The following is a 24,821-nucleotide window of genomic DNA, read 5'->3' as shown; positions in this document are numbered from 1 at the left end:
CTTCTGAAGACTAAATTTTAATTAAGAAAAGAAAGCATAATATATAGATATAATCGAAAATATAACGGTAAAAATTCATATAAAAACGTGACATCTCTTCTCAAATATATTCAAACTACCTAAGAAATTTTGATTACAAGTCAAAAAAATTCCTCTAAATATTTTATAATTTCTTCAGATATATACTAGATGAATAAATCTTCTAGAATAATTTAGAAAACTCTAAAAAATATTTACCACCTCCTAAAATATATTAAAGTTCTAAAATGATGGAATATTGTCATAATACATAAAAAGTTCTTAAAACATACCAAAAAGTTTCTGACACAATTAAGAAATCGTCTGAGTTATGAAAAAAATGTTCTAATAAAAGTTAAAACTTAATGAAAGTTAAAATCCTCAGAACAAAAAAAATAAATGTTCCCAGTCATTCTGCGTCATGGTCTCGTCACTAAATTAGGTTCACTGAGGGAAAAAAAAAAGACTTATTTCCCTGTTTCTGGTCTTATTTCCCCTCTTTTCTTTTTCTTCAGCCGTTCAGCTTTCCTTTTTATGCAAAATGAAATGCTGTTACTTAATTTTTATTTATTCTCTTCCTTTATTTAATTTTTATTTTGGTTTGTTTATTCCAAACTCTTCTTCGAAGATGTATTTTCCTACTTTTTAATTTTTTTTCCTTTTTTCTTTTTCTTCAGCCGTTCAACTTTACTTTTTATGGCAAGTGGAATGTTGTTTCTCAATTTTTATTTATTCTCATCCTTTATTTCATTTTTATTTTGGTTTGTTTATTCCAAAATCTTCTTCAAAGATGTATTTTCCTACTTTTTAATTTTTTCCGTTTTATTCTTCTTCTTTAGCCGTTCAGCATTCCTTTTTATGTCAAATGGAATACTGTTGCTCATTTTTTATTTAATCTCTTCCTTTATTTCATTTTTATTTTGGTTTGTTTATTCCAAACTCTTCTTTTAAAAGCCGACAGATGGCGTTGGCGTTTTGTATTAGAGAGAGATTGAGCTGCTCTTTTCAATTGCCCTTGCAACTTCATCTTTATCTTTCTTCTTTAGTTCTCAGCTACTTTTTTTTTTGTCACGTCTCCATTTGTTCCCTTGTTGATTGATCGATCTTTCGTTTTTTATTTTTTATTTTTTCACGTATGGTCATTCAGCAAAATGGGGCCTTTTTTTCTCTCTTGAGCTTTGTGAATAATAATAATAATAATAATAATAATAATAATAATAATAATAATAATAATAATAATAATAATAATGAAACAAAATTACAGTTACATACTTGTACAAATGCAAAAAAATCATTTCTGTAGTTACATAACTGTGGCTGTGTCCCTCCATTTGAAGACTCAAGCTACTATGAGTATTTTTATAATAATAATAATAATAATAATAATAATAATAATAATAATAATAATAATAATAATAATAATAATAATAATAATTCTTCATCTTATGAGCATGTTATCGATCGCTCTCTAGATTTCACTGTAGAATAATAATAATAATAATAATAATAATAATAATAATAATAATAATAATAATAATAATAATAATAATAATAATAATAATAATAATAATAATAATATCTTGGAAGGAGACAGTCCTTGAGGCAAACTTCGTTGAGAAGAATGGCACTCTGTAAACATACACACTCAGCGGCATACAGTGCCATTCTTCCCCATAATAATAATAATAATAATAATAATAATAATAATAATAATAATAATAATAATAATAATAATAATAATAATAATACTGAAGAGTTAAATTTACATAAATTCTTCCGTCATGACACCTCAAAATCTCATCATCAACAATGAGAGCTGAACGAGTCTCGAAATCTGTGCACAAATTTTTGACATAGCTAGAAACAAAAGTTCCTCTGGATTTCATTAATAATAATAATAATAATAATAATAATAATAATAATAATAATAATAATAATAATAATAATAATAATAATAATAATCAATGAATAAATAAAGCCATTAATATTAATCATTCGTGAATAATCAAAATGTCCAGATTCACTGTGACCTCATTTTCTGACCAGACCATCTTGTCAGAATGACTTGCATTCTGCTCCAACCAAAAAAAAAAAAAAAAAAAAAAAAAAAAAAATGGTGCTGATATGTGTCCTGAAACCTTTGTGAATGCATTTTCAGTTTATGGTCAATTTCATAATCTTTCTTTTGCTTTTTTGCACGATAAGACTTCTCCAGTTTTTGCCTTCATGTTCTCATCAAGTGCTTTCTATAATTTTTATTATAGTTTAGGGGGTACGAGGTTACTAACCCATTCTCTTCTCCGCCCTCGTTACGACCCCGTACAATCGACTAAGTGCCAGATACACAATTCAACAATGTGGTCATCGGAGGCATTAATAGATTTAAAAGGAACATGCCCAAAGTTTGGGAACCAAAGCCCGGGCACTCTTGCTTGTGAGCTGGGCATCCTAACCACATAACTGCGAATACTCATACAGCAGAAGCAGAAAGACATACGTGATAAAAGGAATAAAAGAAAGGCCTAGAGAAGATGAAGACGAAAATTGATTACAAATCAGCAATAACCAGTCCTAACTGATGCACGATGAGTTACTAGAATAAATGAAAAAATAAATACATAAAGCAGTTGTGTAGGTGCGAAATCCTGCTTTGTTAATTCACGAAAGCTGCTCCTTCTCCCCAAGACGTTGCTTAAGTCATACATTTAAAAGCTTGATTTGTAGGCTGTTAGTGTTGTTGTTGGTGGGGGGGGAGGGGAGGGGTTAATCTGCCCCTCCCATCTCTCTGGTAAATGAATAGTCTCCTGCAGCAACACTATTTGCCTTAGAACGAACTGCACCGAATGCCTCGTGATCTAGTGAGGCATGTACGCATAAAACTCGTTTTAAACACTAATACCACAGATGAAACTAATAAGAAACAAATAAAAGTGTTCGCCTACTGGTAAGCACAACAAACACACACACACATATAATATATATATACACATATATATATATATATATATATATATATATATATATATATATATATTATATATATATATATATATATATATATATATATATATATATATATATATATATGTATATATATATATACAATTATAATCACTTTTGTACGTGATTCATTTATCACACCTGACCACAGGTCTCGGCTTCATTTCCCAGCCATTGACCGGTCAGAACCTACACCCTGTCTCTTATTTTTCACTCTTTATATATATATATATATATATATATATATATATATATATATATATATATATATATATATATATATATATATATATATATATATATATATATATATATATATATATATATATATATATATAGATAGCATGCACATACATACACACACACACACACTATCAAGGGCGCACACACGTCTGTCTAGTCAAAAGCTTTTCTCAGTAATTTACTGTGAACGTCCCAAACAAGAAATGGGTGTCATACGAGCTCGTCAAGGCCGTCTGTCCACCTGCCAAACTACTGTAGATAGCATCGTCTTCCAGCTGTCCCGTACAATTACGCTTGAGTTGCCAACACTCTGAGTCTTCGTACAAGACGAATTCCTGCTGACATTACTTGCGATGGCGAAGCATTCTAGAATCTTACTAAGAAAAGGACGACTGCATTAGGACAAGATGAAATAAATTTGAACCACAGGAGTGAGTTGAATCAAGGAGTGATTCTATGCTCCGCCAGGCGGGACGAAATCCCGTGTTCTATGGTTAGGGGTTCAAGAAAGGTCAAGTCGGAGTGACCTCTTCACCTCTCCAACAAGCGCTAAGGCTGAAGGCTGGCCTTGTCCCGCCTAGAACCGTCATTGTTCGACCTGCGGCAGCTAATCAGCATTCCGGTGTAGACTGGCATTTCTTCTTCTCTCCAAAACAACTAAGAAACAGAGGCAGTTGTTTGAAAGTGACATCTAGAATTCTTAAATCTCGGGTTTTAGGAACATCTGGACGTGATTTTGTTTTTCCAAGAACTTTTTTTTGGGTCCGTTGTATATGTCAGATAATTTTTGTGGCTTCTTAGACCTCATTATGACCTATTGCGCTTCACTTCCCACTCCTGTGGCATGTAGCAAGATTGTCAGCATTGATTCTGGGATGTGGTTGCAAGCCCATGCCCTTCTTCACCCTGACTGCAACCCATCACAGTTGACTAACTGTCAAGTACACGGTTAACTGCATAATTAAACAGAGATATTATGGATTTGTTAGTCGGGAAACGAGCGAAGGCTGTTAACCACGGAAAAGGGAATATTATTCTTATATGGAATATTATTCTTATCACTTTTATAAATAAATTGTATGGATACCAATATTACTTTGGAGACTGCTCTCGAGAGCAATAACTCTTTCACCATTCTTTCACATTTCTCCTTACCATCACCGCCCACTCTTCGCCCACCATCTTCCTCTGTCTTTACTTCTTCTTCTTCTTCTTCTTCTTCTTCTACCTGTACGCGTAAGGAAGAAGAACGTTCTCTTCATCTAAATTCCGATGTCAGCCTTCTGCCCCTTTCACTTTCGCATGCTGAGTGTGTACAAGTATTTCTTTTACTGCTTGCCCGTCGTTCATGTGCGTGCAACATGTCCTGGTTCACGGGCCCCGAGAGTGTTGTTGTGCAAGGCCTCTCTCTCTCTCTCTCTCTCTCTCTCTCTCTCTCTCTCTATATATATATATATATATATATATATATATATATATATATATATATATATATATATATATATATATATATATATATATATATATATATATATATATTATATATATATATAACACTCAGTCTTCTTAAGAACATTTTAATTACTTCTCGTCACTTAGTAAATGCATTGAAAGTCCTCTCTATTGATCACAGAAAATTTCTCTCTCTCTCTCTCTCTCTCTCTCTCTCTCTCTATATATATATATATATATATATATATATATATATATATATATATATATATATATATATATATATATAATTATATATAATTATATATATATATATATATATATATATATATACAGTATATATATATACAGTATATATACGAACACTCAATCTCCTTAAGAACATTTTAATTATTCCTCGTCCCTTAGTAAATACATTGAAATTCCTCTTCTCCTCTAGTGCTCACATAAAATTTCTCTCTCTCTCTCTCTCTCTCTCTCTCTCTCTCTCTCTCTCTCTCTCTCTCTCTCTCTCTCTCTCTCATAAAAACATATTAAGCTCTGCAATGATAAACAGCCCTCTTATTGCCCTTCTTTCAGAAAAAGGAAATGACTTGTTCCTTTCCCTTTTTCTTCTTCCCGGGTGAATACGTTCTCTCTCTCTCTCTCTCTCTCTCTCTCTCTCTCTCTCTCTCTCTCTCTCTCTCTCTCTTACGTCTGAGTCTCTGTTCTGCAGCTTCTTCTTCTTCCTTTTTTCCTGCCTTCATGAAACGCCATCATCAATCAAAATAAATGCCCAAAATGCCACGTTCCATCAGATGAGCGACTGCGATTAGGCTCGTCTGTCCTTCGGTAGCAGCTAGGCTCCCCAGGGCTGCTTTACGCAAGAGGAACGGTGCTGTTTGCTGTTTGCGTTACGACATACTGAACGTACCCTCTGCTTCTAAAAATAGCTGAATATTCTGAACCAAATAAAGTTGGTCTTTAAGCAAACGGCACATTTCTGCTTTCTGCCATGATTTCCGACATAATGAACGCGACACATCTGCTCTGATAAACAGAATTTTCAGTCGTATAATCCTTACGTAAATTGCACAGTGATGCTTGAATTCGTTCGAATTTATGACTTACTGAACGCGCCATCAGATAACATCATTTTATAGCTAAGGGCATGTTGATGTCTGCTTTCTGCCTTGGTTCAAGACTACATGAACACGACCGCTTCTGGAATAATTGAGGGTTTATGACCAGGAAAAATGAGTCCTTTCGTAATACGCACAAAGATGATCGCTTTGCGTCCCGAGTTTTCACTTTCTGAACGCTTGCACAACAAATGCCATAAGTTCCAAATAAACGCTGAGAAAAGTTCAGAGATGATGATAATAATAATAATAATAATAATAATAATAATAATAATAATAATAATAATAATAATAATAATAATAATAAGATACGCATGAGTATTAAAATGGAGACGTTATACATAACTGTGGATTTGTTTCTCTATAATAATAATAATAATAATAATAATAATAATAATAATAATAATAATAATAATAAAAATAGTAATAATAATTGAAGAAATTCACAATCTCGTTAAAATATAGTAATAAAATTTATTATATAATTGAGGATTTTATAATAACAACAATAATAATAATAATAATAATAATAATAATAATAATAATAATAATAATAATAATAATAATGATAATAATAATAATAATTGGTAAGACATTCACAATCTCGTTAAAACATAGTAATAAAATTTATTATATAATTGAGGATTTTTATAACATAATAATAATAATAATAATAATAATAATAATAATAATAATAATAATAATAATAATAATTGGTAAGAAATTCACAATCTCGTTAAAAACAGTAATAAAATTTATTATATAATTGTGGATTTTTATAATAATAATAATAATAATAATAATAATAATAATAATAATAATAATAATAATAATAATAATAATAATAATAGATGACTTGAAAACAATTTCTAAATAATAATAATAATAATAATAATAATAATAATAATAATAATAATAATAATAATAGAGATGACTTGAAAAACATTTCTAAATAATAATAATAATAATAATAATAATAATAATAATAATAATAATAATAATATAAAGATGACTCTAAAAAAAAATTATTTCGAAATCACAGACGGTCCTCCCAACATTTGCAAGACATCGTTATATTTTCCCTCATTCCACTGAACAAACGCCCAACCAAATAAGCGAACTGGAGACTCAAAAATACAACAACAGCGAAATCTCGGCAGATAGTTCAGCACATTGTGACTATTTGGTTGACAAACACCGACCACTTAAATAGTTCCGAGCACTTCAGCCTCAAAGCACTTTTTATGTTTTGCGTCGTTCAGTTTCACAAGGGTTATTTGCCCAGATGATTTCACAGTTTCAAACTGGTTCAAGACCTGATGATACCTTCTTTTTTTGTAGGCTGTTTGATTCGTATAATTCACGTATTTATATGTGCCTCTCTCTCTCTCTCTCTCACACACACACACACACACACACGGTAACTGTTAATTTCTCTCTCTCTCACTCACACACACACACACACACGGTAACTGTTAATTTCTGTGCCTCACAAAGATATGGCGAACACCTCTCTCTCTCTCTCTCTCTCTCTCTCTCTCTCTCTCTCTCATACACATACACACACACACACACACAGTGACTTAATTTCTGTGCCTCAAACAGATATGGCGGACACCTCTTTCTCTCTCTCTCTCTCTCTCTCTCTCTCTCTCTCTCTCATACACATACAAACACGCTCACATAAACACCCACACACACAATGACTGTTAATTTCTGTGCCTCACACAGACATGGCGAACACTCTCTCTCTCTCTCTCTCTCTCTCTCTCTCTCAGTAACTGTTAATTCCTGCGCCTCACGCAGATATGGCGAACACCTATTTCTCTCTGTCTGTCTGTTTCTCTCTCTCTCTCTCTCTCTCACACACATACATACACACACACACACACACACACACACACACGCAATAACTGTTAATTTCTGTGCCTCACACAGATATGGCGAACACCTGTTTTACCTCTCTCTCTCTCTCTCTCTCTCTCTCTCTCTCTCTCTCTCTCTCTCTCTCTCACACACACACGTAGTATACTGTATTCCAATCAGTAAATATCGCAAAATAAAAAAAAAACAAGAAAGGAAGTTTGAGATAGAAAAAAAACAAAACAAATAAACAAACATAGTTCAATACAAAACACCTATGGAACGTCGCTGAACGAGGTTAAGGACTAACAAATAAACGGAAACACAAACGCAAAACAAATAACACGTTCATAAATAAATAGCAGTTGAGATTGATGAAACATTGTATCATTATTTGATATTATTTTTTTTTTATCTAACGCAAAGATAGTACACAACCACCCAAGGTTATTTCAACTATCGTTCCATAGATTTCGTTTTAAGAGAGAGAGAGAGAGAGAGAGAGAGAGAGAGAGAGAGAGAGAGAGAGAGAGAGAGAGAGAGAGAGAGACCGACCAAAATGTGGTAATGACACACCTCTCTCCTACTCATTCCTCATTGGTGAGAAGACAAAGAGATAAATAGTCGGATTCTGGAACATTTTTGCTCAGAAAAGTCCTGAATAAAATTCCGTCACACCACCCACTAATGATCTGATGATGTCTTTCATTTCCTTTAAAAAGGAAGAATAAGGCATAACCTAAATCTGTATCTATTTATCTAATATATATATGTATATATATATATATATATATATATATATATATATATATATATATATATATATACACTGCCCACTGCCCCACGGAACGCCATAGGCTTCAGGTTCCAACACCCCGTATCCCACAAGGCAAAATAGAGCCTAGTGGAAGGTTGTGAACCCCTTGGCCACGGAAATATCCCGTAGATAACAGATAAATCACTATTTTGAGGCTATTACCAACCACACAAGGCAGGACAGTCTTTTTTTTTCTGAGGACTTCTACAGCAGTAGCAGTTAGCGGTATAATTTGTTCTTTTCCATCCAGTTAAGTGCCAGAGGTACTACTTGTGAGGGTTTGAGACCAGGGGCATTTAAGTAGACATCTTGTGGGGTGTTGGGAAAATAATAGCATTCTCGCAGCCTGGGTGGTATTTGAGGAAAATAAAAATGAGAAACGGTCGTTCTCTTGTCTCTGACCAGGAACCACCCTATTGTGGGAAAATTTTTTGTATATAATGTATATGCATATATATATATATATATATATATATATATATATATATATATATATATATATATATAAAGTTGAGCTTTTCTACTCATTATTATTATTATTATTATTATTATTATTATTATTATTATTATTATTTATTATTATTATTATTTCCTGATATTAATCTTAATAAACAATATTGTTATTATTATCATTCTCCACCGTGACAAATTACCTCGCCTTACAAATGCTCTTTTATTATTATTATTATTATTATTATTATTATTATTATATTATATTATTATATTTACCTGATAGTAATAGTTATAAATTGATTTGTTATAATTTTCAGACCTCTGAACTCTTTTAGTGTTCTTCTCTCTAGCTGGGATATATATAATATATATAAATATATATATTATATGAGAGAGAGAGAGAGAGAGAGAGAGAGAGAGAGAGAGAGAGAGAGAGAGAGAGAGAGAGAGAGAGAGGTCGAAGAAGAATACCACATCCTCAACAGAAATAAAAAGGTTTCTCTCAATAATCCTCTAATATGGACAAGCTCAACTTCACCCCACTTGTCTTGCGGTCAGAACTTCCAGCACGTCTTTGCCTTGCCCGTAATGGCCGTCCTTCCCTTTCTATAATGTCCGGTGTTACGGAACACCAGATGTTACGTAACGTCTGGTGTTCTGTAACGCATCCAGAGAAGGAAACACGCTTTTGAATTTAACACGCGTTACCTTAACCTTTCTTGGGAATTATAATGATGACTGTCTATTATTATTATTATTATTATTATTATTATTATTATTATTATTATTATTAAATTATTATTATTATTATAATGACCTAACTTTCTTGGTAATTATAATAACTATTATTATTATTATTATTATTATTATTATTATTATTATTATTATTATTATTACCTTAACCTTTCTTGGTAATTTTAATAACTGTTATTATTATTATTATTATTATTATTATTATTATTATTATTATTATTATTACATGTTACCTTAACCTTTCTTGGTAATTTTAATGATAACTGTTATTATTATTATTATTATTATTATTATTATTATTATTATTATTATTATTATTATTATTATTACACGTTACCTTAACCTTTCTTGGTAATTTTAATGATAACTATTATTATTATTATTATTATTATTATTATTATTATTATTATTATTATTATTACATGTTACCTTAATTTTTATTGGTAATTTTAATGATAACTGTTATTATTATTATTATTATTATTATTATTATTATTATTATTATTATTATTATTATTATTATTGTTGTTTGCCATATATTTTTGAGATATATTTACACTGACAACATTGTGGATGTCTTCACCTTTACTATTATTATTATTATTATTATAATAATTATTATTATTATTATTATTGAAACAGTAAAAATAAGGAAATAATAGGCTTATAACAACAGCACAAAAAACATCTATAAGAATATCTCCCGTGGTAAAAATCATACTAAAGTTATAAAGTATATACAACCTAATTTTTATCCATTTTTTTGTGAGAAACATCCAGACCGCTTGGATTAAAATTCATTTTAATGCTGGGAAACTCTCTTGGTGACTTTCGAAAAGTGAAAGGTTTGGATTTATTACAGTGTGCTCATAAAGAAGAAAAAAAAAATTACAATTTTCAGCTGGATAGAGAAAACTGATGGATCTATTAACAATTGCACAGCAAAGCATATCACCACAATTTATGATTGTGTGGGGACATCATCTGAATATACCTAACGAGCATTGTTGTCGAACTAAAGGATAATTTTTAATTTTACTGGCTAAATTAACTTCATTTAGGAGTATTCAAGAAACGCTGAAATTAAATAAGTGATACAGATAAAATATATATATATATATATATATATATATATATATATATATATATATATATATATATATATATATATATATATATATTTGCCAAATTTTTAAAACTGAGAAGTTATTTCTCACGGAACAGCCATACTAATAATGACAACATTATTTACTACTGTTAATATCATGGAAATAATAATAATAATAATAATAATAATAATAATAATAATAATAATAATAATAATAATAATAATAATAATAATAATATTTTGTTGAGTAAAATGGCTGTATTTTGCGAGTTGATTTTATACTGAGTTTTCTCAATTCTTCTAATAATTCGCTTTTCCTGCACATCAATATTAGTCAATAATTGGCCAATGTTCATATTTCGATGGATGAAACAGTGTATTTCTTACAGCAGACGGTCTTCCTCCTTCGTAGTAATAATAATAATAATAATAATAATAATAATAATAATAATAATAATAATAATAATAATAATAATAATAATAATAATAAAGAGCATTTGTAAAATTATTCACATTGCGAAGTAATTTTTCACGGTAGGAGAATGATAATAGCAATAACATTATTTATGAAGATTAATACTAGTGAAATAATAATAATAATAATAATAATAATAATAATAATAATAATAATAATAATAATAATAATAATAATAACAAGGAATTCCACGCAAACCCCATCTTCTCACGAATGGCTGATAGGGGCGGTATTTCAACTTGACCTTTGCAATAGTAGTTTTTTATTATTATAATTTTTTTTGAGGTTCAGGCAATTTCATGTAATTGCCCAGCTACTTGCCATTACACTGGTTAGGTTTAATTACGTCTCGTTGTTTTATGTTCATTTAATATGCAGGGTTACTTTTTTGTATTCCCTCGTGTTGTCATACTTGAGCCTTAAGTCATACTTTGAAAGTTTCGGGTCGTGAAATGGGAAATGGCAAAGTAGCTTGATACGGATGTTTGCTCACGCGCGCGCACAGACACACACACACACACACACACAGAGAGAGAGAGAGAGAGAGAGAGAGAGAGAGAGAGAGAGAGAGAGAGAGAGAGAGAGACATATCGAAGAGAGAGAGAGAGAGAGAGAGAGAGAGAGAGAGAGAGAGAGAGAGAGAGAGGAAATATATATCGAAAGAGAAGAGCAGGAGAAGAGAGAGAGAGAGAGAGAGAGAGAGAGAGAGAGAGAGAGAGAGAGAGAGAGAGAGAAGTATACATAAAGAGAGAGAGAGAGAGAGAGAGAGAGAGAGATTCTAAAGAGAAGAGCAGGAGAAGGAGAGAGAGAGAGAGAGAGAGAGAGAGAGAGAGAGAGAGAGAGAGAGAGAGAGAGAGAAGTAAGAGAGAGAGAGAGAGAGAGAGAGAGAGAGAGAGAGAGAGAGAGAGAGAGAGAGGAAATATATATCAAAGAAGAGCATGATAATTTTCATTTATTGCAGGACGCCGGAAAATCTACGGGTCTAGTCACAACAATGAGAGTCACCCACGCCACGCCCGCGGGAGCCTACGCCCACATCGCCGACAGAGAATGGGAGGATGACCACGAGGTAATATGATTTGAGTAATTTGTTTACTGTAATTAATTACACTGATTTACTTTAACTAATTACATTGGTTTATTTCAATGAATTACATTAACTTACTCTAATGAATTACATTGATTTGCTTTAATGGATTGCATTTATTTACTGTAATTAATTACATTACTGTGCTTTAGTGAATTACACTACTGTGCTTTAATGAATTACATTAATTTACTTTAATTAATTGCATTTATTTACTGTGATTAATTACATTACTGTGCTTTAATGAATTACATCAGTTTGCTTTAATTTACTTTAATTTATTGCATTTACTTACTGTAATTAATTACATCACTGTTCTTTGATAAATTACATTAGTTTGCTTTAATGAATTGCATGAACTTACTTTAATGAATTACATTAATTCACTTTAATTAATTGCATTAATTTACTGTAATTAGTTACATTAATGTGTTTTAATGAATTGTATTGATTTTACTTTAATTATATTAATTTACTTTAATTGCATTCATTTAGTTTAATTAATTACATTAAAATAATTATATTGATTACATTAGTTGATTTTAATTACATTACATTATTTTATTTAATCAATAAATTATTTCATTTACAGTGATAAAGTTATCAATTTTTTCGTCTTTCATTTATCTTAATTTTTCTTATTGTAAAATATTCACTGTTTTCATGATGAATAACAGTTATCAATTAGCAATTATTTACTACTCAGTAATAATAACTGATTACTAGTAAATGTAAAGTTCCAATTATCCCTTTAATGACAAAAAACATTTAACAACGATCTATTACTACTTAGTGATAATACCCCATAGCAATTCAACATCTCTGCTTATTTATATTTTTACAAAGTCTGGGAGAGTTTATTTATCTGTCAACTCAAGGGCGTGACCGTTTTTTCAGTCAATTTCTGGGCGTGTTCATTCTATACAGAAGCCTGGGTGCGTTTATTTCTGTCAAAGTTTGGGCGTGTTTATTTTTTTGCCATTTCTGGTTGCGTCTATTTTTGTCAACGTCTGGGCGTGTTCATTTTATACCAATGCCAGGGTGTGTTCATTTTTGTCAACGTTTGAGCGCGTTTAATTGTTAGCAAGCGTCTGGGCGCATGCGTTTTTTGGCCATCATTCAGGCGTGTTCTCTTTAAAAATTCAAGGCTTCATGACCGTTGATAACTAGTTCCAGTCGCATTTCTTCAAACCTACAAACAAAAACCACCACATTTTCTGTGTAACTGGTTTTTGCACGCGCATGTAATTGTTGGAACATTAAGTCGTTCGGAATCTTTAAGGGAAGGTAAAATGTCAAACATATCTCGAATTAGCAAAAAAAAAAAAAAAAAAAATTGCAGTAAGCCCAAACTCCCCACCCACCAAAAAACTATGTTAAATATAAAAAGAAGTTAATGAAATAATAGTTTTACCGAAAGAAGGTTAAAACTAATGTTGGACCAAAATAAAAATTCAACTAATGGCTTAAATGAATGAAAATATTAATATAAATAAATGATGAAAAGTAAACAACTAATGCCTAACAGATTTAAAGAAGGAAACAATAACTAAACAATAACAGTAAATGATTGATTGATTTCCTTATACAACCTGGCGTCGCAGCAAACAAGGTCATGCATCCCGGAGCGTAACTGGCGTAATAGAAGAAATCATTCTTCCAAAGTCTCCAGAAACACTCCCTCCATCGATATATGATTTACAAATACTTTTATACCTTTCGTTTATAAATTTATGAAAATAACGAATGATAATGGTAACAGATTACAGATATTAAAGACTCCCACAGATTAAATAAGCAAAAGAAAACAGGACGCCAAATAGGAAGCAGAGATGATGAGTAGCTAAAATCTTGTGATTAAATATGACATCTTGATGTTAAACGCTTTTAGGTTCAGTATGCCAGAAGCAAAAATAAATGAATGAATAAATAAATAAATAAATAAATAAATAAAATAAAATAAAATAAAATAAAATAAATAAATAAAAAAGGTTTATGAGAAAGTGTTTTATATAATTCTAAAATTTAAAAATTCCAACTATTTGTATTTTCAATGTTGTAAAATGTTTTATATCATTCAGAAAATTATAAATTCTAACTTTTTATTTTTTGTTATTCAGTAAGTTGTACATTCTAACTTTTTTATATTTTTTGTTGTAAAACTGTTTTATGTAATCAAACTCTAAATTATTATATATTTCTATGTTGTAAAACAATTTTATGTAATCTAAAAAGTAATAAATTCCAACTTTCTATATTTTTATTTGTAAAACTTTTATATCATCCAAAAAGTTATAAAGTCTAACTCCTCATATATACTTTTTTTTTTTTTATCTCGATGCAGATCACAAGTGACGGCCACGATGCGGGTGGCTGCGATGACATTGCAGAACAGCTCATACTGAACGATCCCGGACGCAACTTCAAGGTAAGTTCTGCCAAAAGTCGATTCTCTGTAACGCGGGCTGTCATCGCTTCGTTGAGAGAGAGAGAGAGAGAGAGAGAGAGAGAGAGAGAGAGAGAGAGAGAATGTACTGGTCACTTTTGCCAGATGTGTGTGTTTGTAACAGGCCTACCCACAAATGCCTCTTGAGGCGGGACGCAACTGCATGGTAAATTCGTCCGGAAGTTGATTCTCTTTAACATAGGGCTGTCTTCGCTTCGTTGAGAGAGAGAGAGAGAGAGAGAGAGAGAGAGAGAGAGAGAGAGAGAGAATGTACTGTTCACTTTTGCCAAATATCTGTGTTTGTAACAGGCCTACCCACAAATGCCTCTTGAGGCGGGACGCAACTGCATGGTAAATTCGTCCGGAAGTTGATTCTCTTTAACATAGGGCTGTCTTCGCTTCGAGAGTGAGTGTGTGTATCTGTGTTTGTAACAGGCCTACCCACAAATGCCTCTTGAGAGAGAGAGAGAGAGATTCTCTTTAACATAGAGAGAGAGAGAGAGAGAGAGAGAGAGAGAGAGAGAGAATTTACTGTCACTTTTGCCAAATATCTGTGTTTGTAATAGGCCTACCCACAAATGCCTCTTGAGCCGGGACCCAACTTCATGGTAAATTTCCGGAAGTTGATTCTCTTTAACATCTCTTCGTCTGAGAGAGAGAGAGAGAGAGAGAGAGAGAGAGAGAGAGAGAGAGAATGTACTGTTCACTTTTGCCAAATATCTGTGTTTGTAACAGGCCTACCCACAAATGCCTCTTGAGGCGGGACGCAACTGCATGGTAAATTCGTCCGGAAGTTGATTCTCTTTAACATAGGGCTGTCTTCGCTTCGTTGAGAGAGAGAGAGAGAGAGAGAGAGAGAGAGAGAGAGAGAGAGAGAGAATTTGCTGGTCACTTTTGCCAGATATCTGTGTTTGGTAAACAGGCCTACACCAGTGCCTCTTGAGGCGGACGCAACTGCATTTTCTTCAAACTTTCTGAATATTTATCACTACAAAGCCAGTGAGCAGATTCAAACCTGGTTGGGGTAAGGTTTTAGTGAAGAAACCCCAACCTCCAGACATATGCTAATGGAGTACGTACCTAAAACTGAAATCCTTTGGTTGGTAAATTAATATCTGCTAATGTAGTTAAAACTGACACCCTTCAATCACTAACGTCTCTATTATATAACGCTTCTAAAAACGAGATTGAAATAGAAACTGATTGTGAAAATAAGCTTCCTTTCATAGAAGTACAACTGCAGAACTACGTCAGAACCCTACCGCATAACTAAAATGATTTTACACATCAATTAACGACAGTTTGAAAGTTTATTTATGACTCGTCCCTCCAGCTGGCACGGAAGGACTTGGTCACGCATGCGCAGCGAGTTCCTCCTCCTCCTCCTCTCCCACAGGTCTAGTAGTCATTCCATTCCGTGTTGAAAGTGAGAGGGAGGAAATGGCATGTTTTAGGGGGAGGGAGGGGAAAGGAGAGGATACAGGAGGAGGGGGAAGAATGATAATGCGTAGGGAAAAGTGAGGGTAACGTCTGGAGAAAGGGAGAGAGAGAGAGAGAGTAGTAACGTTTAAAACATGGCGGTACAAGAGGTGCTGGAGATATAGACGGCAGCGAACGGTGCCCAATATCACCGAAGGGTTTTCGATGACGTAACACCATCTTTTGTTTCTTTTGTTTTCCGTTCCTAGATTAACATCAGTAAAGGGCCAGAGCTAGGTATTCGTGACGTATCCTCCACAAAGCGTCAGTAACAGGTTTGAATCTTTTCAGATATACCGATAGATTTCGTTAAATATAGAGGAAACTAAAACCGAACTTGGATATATACTCGATAACTCTGCCTTCAGCGGGAAAGTGTTTTAATTTGAATTCATTTTTATCAATTTCAAGTTGTTGATTGTATTTATTTTATGTTTCATGGGTATACATGCCTTGGTTTTTAATTTTCACAGAACCTAATCATAATCACGTAACAGAAAGATGTAGATATTTGAAATCGTTTATTTGTGGAAAATATCTTGATAATTATAAGGACCCCCACAAATGCCTCTTGAGCAGGGTAGCGCCGTCAGTGAGCCTCGTGCGATGCACTGTAGGCATTACTAAAGGTTCTTTGCAGCGTCCCTTCGGCCCCTAGCTGCAACCCCTTTCATTCCTTTTACTGTACCTCCTTCCATATTCTCCCTCTTCAAATCTTACTTTCCACCCTCTCCTAACAACTGATTCATAGTGCAACTGAGAGGTTGTCCTGGTACACCTTTCAAACTTTTACTCTCAATTTCCGTTTCAGCGCTGAATGATCCCCACAGATCCCAGTGATTGGCCGTTGGCCTAAACCCTATATTCAATTCAATTCGATAATTATATAATCTTTGCACCTCAACTCTTTAAACTTTAGGAGACCGACAATGAATGAAAATCTTACAAAGACAAAGTCTCGTGCGAGTAAATAAGACCCAGATATGCACTCACCATAAGAGCGAGGTGTATGCAGAATTCTTTTCTTTGTCAGTGGCCCCAAACAGGTTTGTCTGATCAAGAACAATTCCATTAGCGAAGACGTTTCGCAAGAAGCCAACAATGTTCCTCGGACGCACAGAGAGAAATTCGTCAGATTCTCTTTAGAGAGAGAGAGAGAGAGAGAGAGAGAGAGAGAGAGAGAGAGAGACTTTTGCCAAATATCTGGGAACATTTTGACGAGCTCTGAGTACTTACGTCTTATTTAGTTACTTCTCTCATTTTCTCTTCATAACCCTACTGTGATCCACAACAATCCAATAACAACCAGGTACATAATTCCCTGCTCAGGATAATTTGGGCATATCGAGTTTATAAGGAAAAGTACCCATGCCCTTCCTTCCTCTCCCGGCTTCGGGATCGAATGCGAGAGGCGCAAGGGTTGAGAAAGGAGAAACTTTTTTTTATTTTATTTCTAATTCGAGTCGATATTTCGGAAAGTTCTCATACACCCAATACTTCACTAAGCGTCAAAGGAATTTGCTACATTAAAATCAAGCTTCTTTTTTTCTCATGGTAGACAGTAAAAAAGCAGAAAGAAGTATGAAAATGATGAAAAGTGGAATATATATATATATATATATATATATATATATATATATATATATATATATATATATATATATATATATATATATATATATATATATATATATATAAACTGTCAAGTAGGAATAATTACTGAAAATCTTATTCCATTCCATGCAACAATTTTCAAACATATCTGAAGAAAACACAGACCAGGTCAATGATTCTTTCCTTCAGTGTTTGATGATATTAATAAAAACACTACTTCAATTTCTATTTTTCTAGAGAATCTGTGTAATCGCTATAAATCTATTGTCCCTCTTCATTAACAAAGTAGAAAAATGACCAGTTTTTTAGACGAGCAATTATTAAGAGAATTTAGCGTACCCTTTGTCAACAGAGGTCTATGGTATTGGCAACCAGTGCTCCTACCTATTCCAGACCTATACAAAATAATATAATCTTTTTTTCTGCTACTTTTCAATACGTTGACCCAAGAACTAAAAAAGAAGCGAAAATTTGGAAACACTTCTGAAGAAATTATAGACAGTTGGTGGTTTTAAATTCAATATTTTTTCTATTCGCATTATTTGGGGCAGCTGGTCCTATTTCGATCTCTTAAAAGAGGAATAAGAAACGCCGCGTCCTGGTGTTTGCAAATGATCCTTACAGTAGGAAAAATTAATTATAAGAAGACATGAATGTCACACCCTAGAAAGTGGGTGATTTGTCAAGGAGAGCAAAAGACACTGGAAATGTTTGCGTTAAATGCACGACTTTCCATTTCGTGACTGCTTGAACATCAAGAAATTCGAAACATTGATTAAAAGATGAAAATGGAAATTCAGCACCGATGAAAATACATAGTCATCTAAAGCAACCTACTGACTTTGAACATAAAGTCTAAAAGTTTAAAACTACTGAAACGATTCCGCTGGGGAGTCGATTCTACCTATTTTGATCACTGCTTCACATTGTAATTTATTTAGCTCACCCCACACACACACACACACACACACACACACACACACACACACACTCACACCACGGCACCACTCCTTCAGGCCCCCCAAAGGAAACATGAATCTAAATGATCTATGCTCTTTTCCTGAATACCAACAACTTGTACCAAAAGATTTCCGAGTGGAAAATAGATTTCACTCTGTTATTGGCCCCTCGGCACTAATTTCAGATTATTATTGTTTCACCTAAACATCAGTGAAATGAAAACGTGGCTCAGTTACCCGAAGACAGGACGAAATTGATTTCAGATTTCCACTTTAATAGACTGAAAGTGTTTTCATGCTACCACTATGATTTCAGATTACAGGTGATTTCAGACTACTTATACGTGTTCAGATTGCTCTATTGCTCCATGTTTGTTAGGATGCTAATTTCACTTATGAAGACAATAATAATAATAATAATAATAATAATAATAATAATAATAATAATAAATAATAATAATAATAATAATAATAATAATAAATTATCCCAGTTTTGACTTAGAGGGAAAATTTTTAATTTATTCTTGGTCACAGACTTACTCAGAAGTCCAAATGATAATTTTGAGTAATCCAGCTAAAACTGAAGCACTTGATATATTGAACTAGAAAGTACAAAACGCTTCCTTTGATTTTTAAATTGTCTTCAATTTGACTTAAAACAACGTTTCTTTTTTATTAGACAAATCTGTGAATTTTACTGATTTTTAAATTGGACTGATGAAGCAGTGTATGAATGGCTTTGATCAACTGAAATTTTGCTAACAATTTTATCCCAGATTTTGCAACCAGATTGCAATCTTGTGTCTCACGCTTATCACTCCTGCTAAATTAGAGCGGTGAGGTCAGGCTGAGGGTACTATGAAATCAGGTCAGGTCTCACCATGGGGGTGATATGAAATAAGGTCAGGCTACCCCCATGGGAGTGACATGAAATCAGGCCAGGTCACACCAAGGGGATAACACGAAATTAGGTCAGGCTACCCCATGGGAATAATATGAAATCAGGTCAGGTGTCACACCATGGGAGTAATACGAAATCAGGTCAGGCTACTTCAAGGGAAGTAACTTAATTTCGATTCTCGTTAACCAAAAGATGACCTGAAGTGAAAAACGGATTAAGTGTAAGTCTATATACACTCTAAATCTATACACACGCTTCGATGAGTGTAGTCGTCGCCACGCCAGATTAAACAGAAGTATCAATCAATCAGTGTGTCACAAAACGCCAGATTAAACAAATCAATCAATCAGTCAGTGAGTCACAAAACGCCAGATTATGCAAATCAGTTAATCAATCAATTAGTGGGTAATAAAACGCCAGATTAAACAAATCAATCAATCAGAGGGTCTCAAAACGCCGGATTAAGCAAATCAATCAATTAATCACTGGGTCACAAAACGCCAGATTAAGCAAATTAATCAATCAATCAGCGGGTCTCGAAACGCCAGATTAAGCAAATCAATCAATCACTCAGCGGGTCTCAAAACGCCAGATTAAGCAAACCAATCGATCACTTAGCGGGTCTCAAAACGCCAGATTAAGCAAATCAATCAATCAATCAGCGGGTCTCAAAACGCCAGATTAAACAAATCAATCATTCAGTGAGTCAAAAACTCCAGATTACGAAAATTAGTCAATCAATCAATCAGTGGGTCACAAAATGCCAGATTACGCAAATCAATCAATCACTAGGTCTCAAAACGCCAGACTACGCAAATCAATCAACCAGTTAGTGGGCCACAAAACGCCAGATTAAGCAAATCAATCAACCAGTTAGTGGGCCACAAAACGCCAGATTACGCAAATTAATCAATCAACGGTCTCAAAGCGCCAGACTACGCAAATCAATCAAGCAATAAGCGGGTCACAGCAACAAGAGAACCAAAAGAGAGTGAGAGTGAGTGAAACGCGAAGAAGGCAGAGGATTTCTCCTCCTCCTCCTCCTCCTCCTCTTCCTCCACCTCCTCCTCCTCCTCCTCTTCATGCAAAACGACTCTGCGAAACTAGGACACGAAGACCTGTCGGCCATAAGGCTCAAAGGGTTTCCTAATTCAAGAACACGCTTCCACTTAACGAGGGATGATGCACGCAGTTTACCTTGGGGATGCGCAAGGTGGGGAGAGAGAGAGAGAGAGAGAGAGAGAGAGAGAGAGAGAGAGAGAGAGAGAGAGAGAAATGTCAGTGCCATTCCTTCTCCGAGACTCTTTGACAACGTCTTCCCAACACTTCGTAAGCGTTCCTCTCCTCCTTGGCACCTAAAACTTCTCAATTTCAACTCGTTTCACCAACCAATCATCTTCCATTCTTCCCACGTGACCGAACCATCTCAAAATACTCCAAGCCATCCTTTCATCTTCTCTAGCCTTTTCACATTTCCTATACACCTGCTCATTCTTTACCATTTTCATTTTTTCTTACTACCGACATATTTTTTGCAACTTGCCTCTCTCGTCAACACTTTTAAACTTTCACTAGTTTTTGCAGCGTTTCTTTACTGTTATTTCCATTCTATTTGTTTAATTTGACCACACAAGCATTCTTTCCTTCAGTGTTTGATGATATTAATAAAAACACTCCCTATAAATCTTTGTCCCTCTTCAACTGATAATTTTGTATCTATACCTATTACCCTTTCCCGGACTTTTCGCACCACTCCATTCATAATGACAGAAAGAAAACAAACATTGCAACTGAAACTTGCAACTGCATTAGGAGTCCGGTGCAACGTGCAACGGTTCACAGTGAGACGCGAGAGCCCCCGGAGAAAGGAAGAAGAAGAAGTAAAAAAACTGCCTTTTCATCCATCCGCTATTCATCAACCCACGGCTCAGGTAGACGCGTCAGTTACCAGAACCATAACGACGGGTAACAGGTCATCCAGCAGAAACTGAAAGGGGACTCGATTCCTTGACGAAATAATGCATGGTCACATTTACCTTTCATGAGTGACTCCGGTGACCTCGGGTGACCTTCGAGGAATTTTCGACAAGGGAAAGCGAGGAAGTTTTATTTATTTTTTTTTTTCCTCTTCTTTGCGATTAAATGATCCACGATTACTCGTAAATTTAAGGAAGGCTGTGATGCTCCTTGGGAAGACAGGGCGAAGAACAATGCTGTTTCTTTTTCATTAGTGGTTAAATGAATCACGATTCGTTGGTGAGTGTTTCGGAAATACTGAAGCGGTGTGCTTTAAGTGTCAGGAAGTTCCTTCGTATTATCAAAATTATTTCTCAGCAGTTTGAATTGAATTGAATTGAATATAGAATTTAGGCCAAAGGCCAAGCACTGGGACCTATGGGGTCATTCAGCACTGAGACTGAAACTGACAGTAAAAAGGTTTGAAAGGCGTAACAGGAGGAAAACCTCAAAGCAGTTGCACTGTGAATCAATTGTTAGGAGAGGCTGGAAAGTAAGATGGAAGAAAGAGAATATGAAAGGAGGTACAGTAAGAAGAACGAAAGGGGTTGCACCTAGGGGCCGAAGGCATGCTGCAAAGCACCTTAAGTAATGCCTACAGTGCACCGCATGAGGTGCACTGACGGCACTACCACGCTATAAGGGCGATCGCTAGTGAGTATTTCTGCAACACTGTAGTGCTGTTCTGTTCTGTAAGTGTCAAGAAGTTCCTTCGTATCATCAAAATTATTTATTATTCAAGCATCTACGGATTAGGTCTGATTATGATATTTAGGCTGTCAAGCCAAGCACTCAGTGAAAAGAGGGAGTTGGAGTGGTTGGACAGCAAAATTAAAGAGATCCAGAAACCAAAACTGAAGTACAAGGCTCTAAAGATGGAACTGGGAGGACACCCCGACATTTGCACCAAGAAGCGATAGTTAGAGAGGTTGGCAAACAATACTGAAGAAAGGAATCGGGAACAGGGGTAAAATAAAAGTCTACAAAGTGGGTGCAGCTAGGGGCCGAAGGGCCGCTACAGAAATTCTGTAGAAAAGCCTCCAGTGGTGCACTGATGGAGAAATACAAAGTGGGAAGACTCTCTTTTAGGACTACTCCTCAGATTGTGAAGTCTGACCTAAGATAGGTCAATGCAAAATGAACAACTGGGAAGATACTGCCCAGAACCGAAGCCTCTGGCGTCATTGGGTCAGAGGTTGGTGGTTGAGTGAGAATACACTAACCTTGTCCAGTAAGGGGCCTTGTTTTAGCCATTTCTTGGAAAATATGTAAACATTACAGTATTACTGGACTGCATTCTCTTTCCCGTAACCTTCTCTTCGTGAGCCAAAGACCATGACTTTGGAATCAGACAAGTTTGAAATCGTTTCACTCTTGATGTTTATGAATGGTTAAATGCTTTGGCAGTGTTGTTTTAATCTTTAATAATTATAATAATAATAATAATAATAATAATAATAATAATAATAATAATAATAATAATAATAATAATAATAATAATAATAATAATAATAATAATAATAATAATTATAATCCATTCTTCCACGAAAAATGGTGAAGAAATCTTCAGTGATGTAAATGTAAATACTTATTTTAGAAATATACAAATATATATTTCTAATATATATTCACATTTACACCAAATTCTATTTGATTTCTTCACCATCTAATAATAATAATAATAATAATAATAATAATAATAATAATAATAATAATAATAATAATGATAATAATAAATTTTCAGTAGCAGCATGCTGATTCGACAGAGAAATACGATTTTAAATCCCAGAATTCTTTTAAAATTTATACGATGAAAACGAAGCGAAATATACCAATACGTCAAGGTAAAAATGAAGCAAGAACAAGATCTTTGAAGGCTTCGTTTGTTTACATTCCCATTCTTCTTCTTCTTCTTCTTCTTCTTCACTCCACGAACGGAGACTGCAGCATCATCGTGAAATCCAAGTGATTCTCAGTCGTTGGCTGCCAGAGCAAATTTCCTGTGACGAAACCCCCCGACGATTTGTCTCGAGCTGACGTACTACCCCCACAATCGAGGTCTCTCGTCATTGTGACCCATTCTTTCAGATGACCTCTTGTGTGACCCCCACAGAGAGAGAGAGAGAGAGAGAGAGAGAGAGAGAGAGAGAGAGAGAGAGAGAGAGAGAGAGAGAGAGTTCTTCATCTTGAGCTGTCACGGAAATTACCCGCTCTTCTGTCAAGATTCGGTGATGGAAATTGTTCTTGATCACCCGCATGATTTTCGGGCTTCATTAAGACCCATTGTCTGTTCGTTCTACAGGCTTCCAAGCCTCATTATGACCCACAACCTTCTTACTTAGTCTCTTGGTTTTAGGGCCTTATTGTGATCCATTGCCGGTTTCTCCAGACTGCTAAATTTTGTTGTAGATTTTGGTACCTCTTGGTACTTGACCACGCGGGGCCGTTAGCTCTGTACTGAACCACCTTATTTTATTGATTAATCAGTTAAAAATGCTATTTTTAAACTATTCTGGTTTTCAGACCTAATCATGACCTATTGCTGCTCGCATCAGACAGTTACGTTTGTTTCAAGCTGAGACAACGCATGGTATTTTACATGGCAGGCACGGAAAACTTGGCTTAAACCTACTCTCTGAGCAAGTTCCTACGAAAGTGACCCTGTAACCCTAAAGAGCGGATTGCGTACCTGGTAGTTGGCCGGCTGCGGTGATTCGCAGTCTTTTTTGATGAAGGGCATGGGACTAGTCACTTTCTCTCTCTCTCTCTCTCTCTCTCTCTCTCTCTCTCTCTCTCTCTCTCTCTCTCTCTCTCTCTCTGCTCTCTGTAATCTGTAAAATATATATATAATAATATAATAATCCTTTTCCTCCGTTACTAAAAATTAAATAACTCTTATCAAACTCTGTTCACAACCACAAGCTAAGTCCACAGTCAGTGGAATAGCTCTCAAACAATATTAATAGTGCAAAAATCAATTCATGGGGAAAACGTAAACACCACAAAAACACTTAAA

General features: G+C 34.2%; 1 protein-coding gene across 7 annotated transcripts in view; it reads left to right on the top strand.

Moving 5' to 3' along the window:
• The window catches only part of LOC136836908 (alkaline phosphatase-like), a 110,705-nt gene that overhangs the window by 64,631 nt on the left and 21,253 nt on the right, over window positions 1-24,821 (top strand). For all 7 annotated transcript variants that reach the window (XM_067101351.1, XM_067101357.1, XM_067101352.1 and 4 more), the window contains 2 exons: window positions 12,265-12,372; window positions 14,735-14,818. In XM_067101351.1, the coding sequence (XP_066957452.1) occupies window positions 12,265-12,372; window positions 14,735-14,818 (192 nt within the window). The remainder of the gene's footprint in view (window positions 1-12,264; window positions 12,373-14,734; window positions 14,819-24,821) is intronic.

The sequence above is a fragment of the Macrobrachium rosenbergii genome, chromosome 57, assembly GCF_040412425.1.
Source record: "Macrobrachium rosenbergii isolate ZJJX-2024 chromosome 57, ASM4041242v1, whole genome shotgun sequence".
NCBI classification, from domain to species: Eukaryota; Metazoa; Arthropoda; class Malacostraca; order Decapoda; family Palaemonidae; genus Macrobrachium; species Macrobrachium rosenbergii.
The sequence above is the reverse complement of the archived record's forward strand: the minus strand, read 5'-3'. Positions and strand labels throughout refer to the sequence as shown.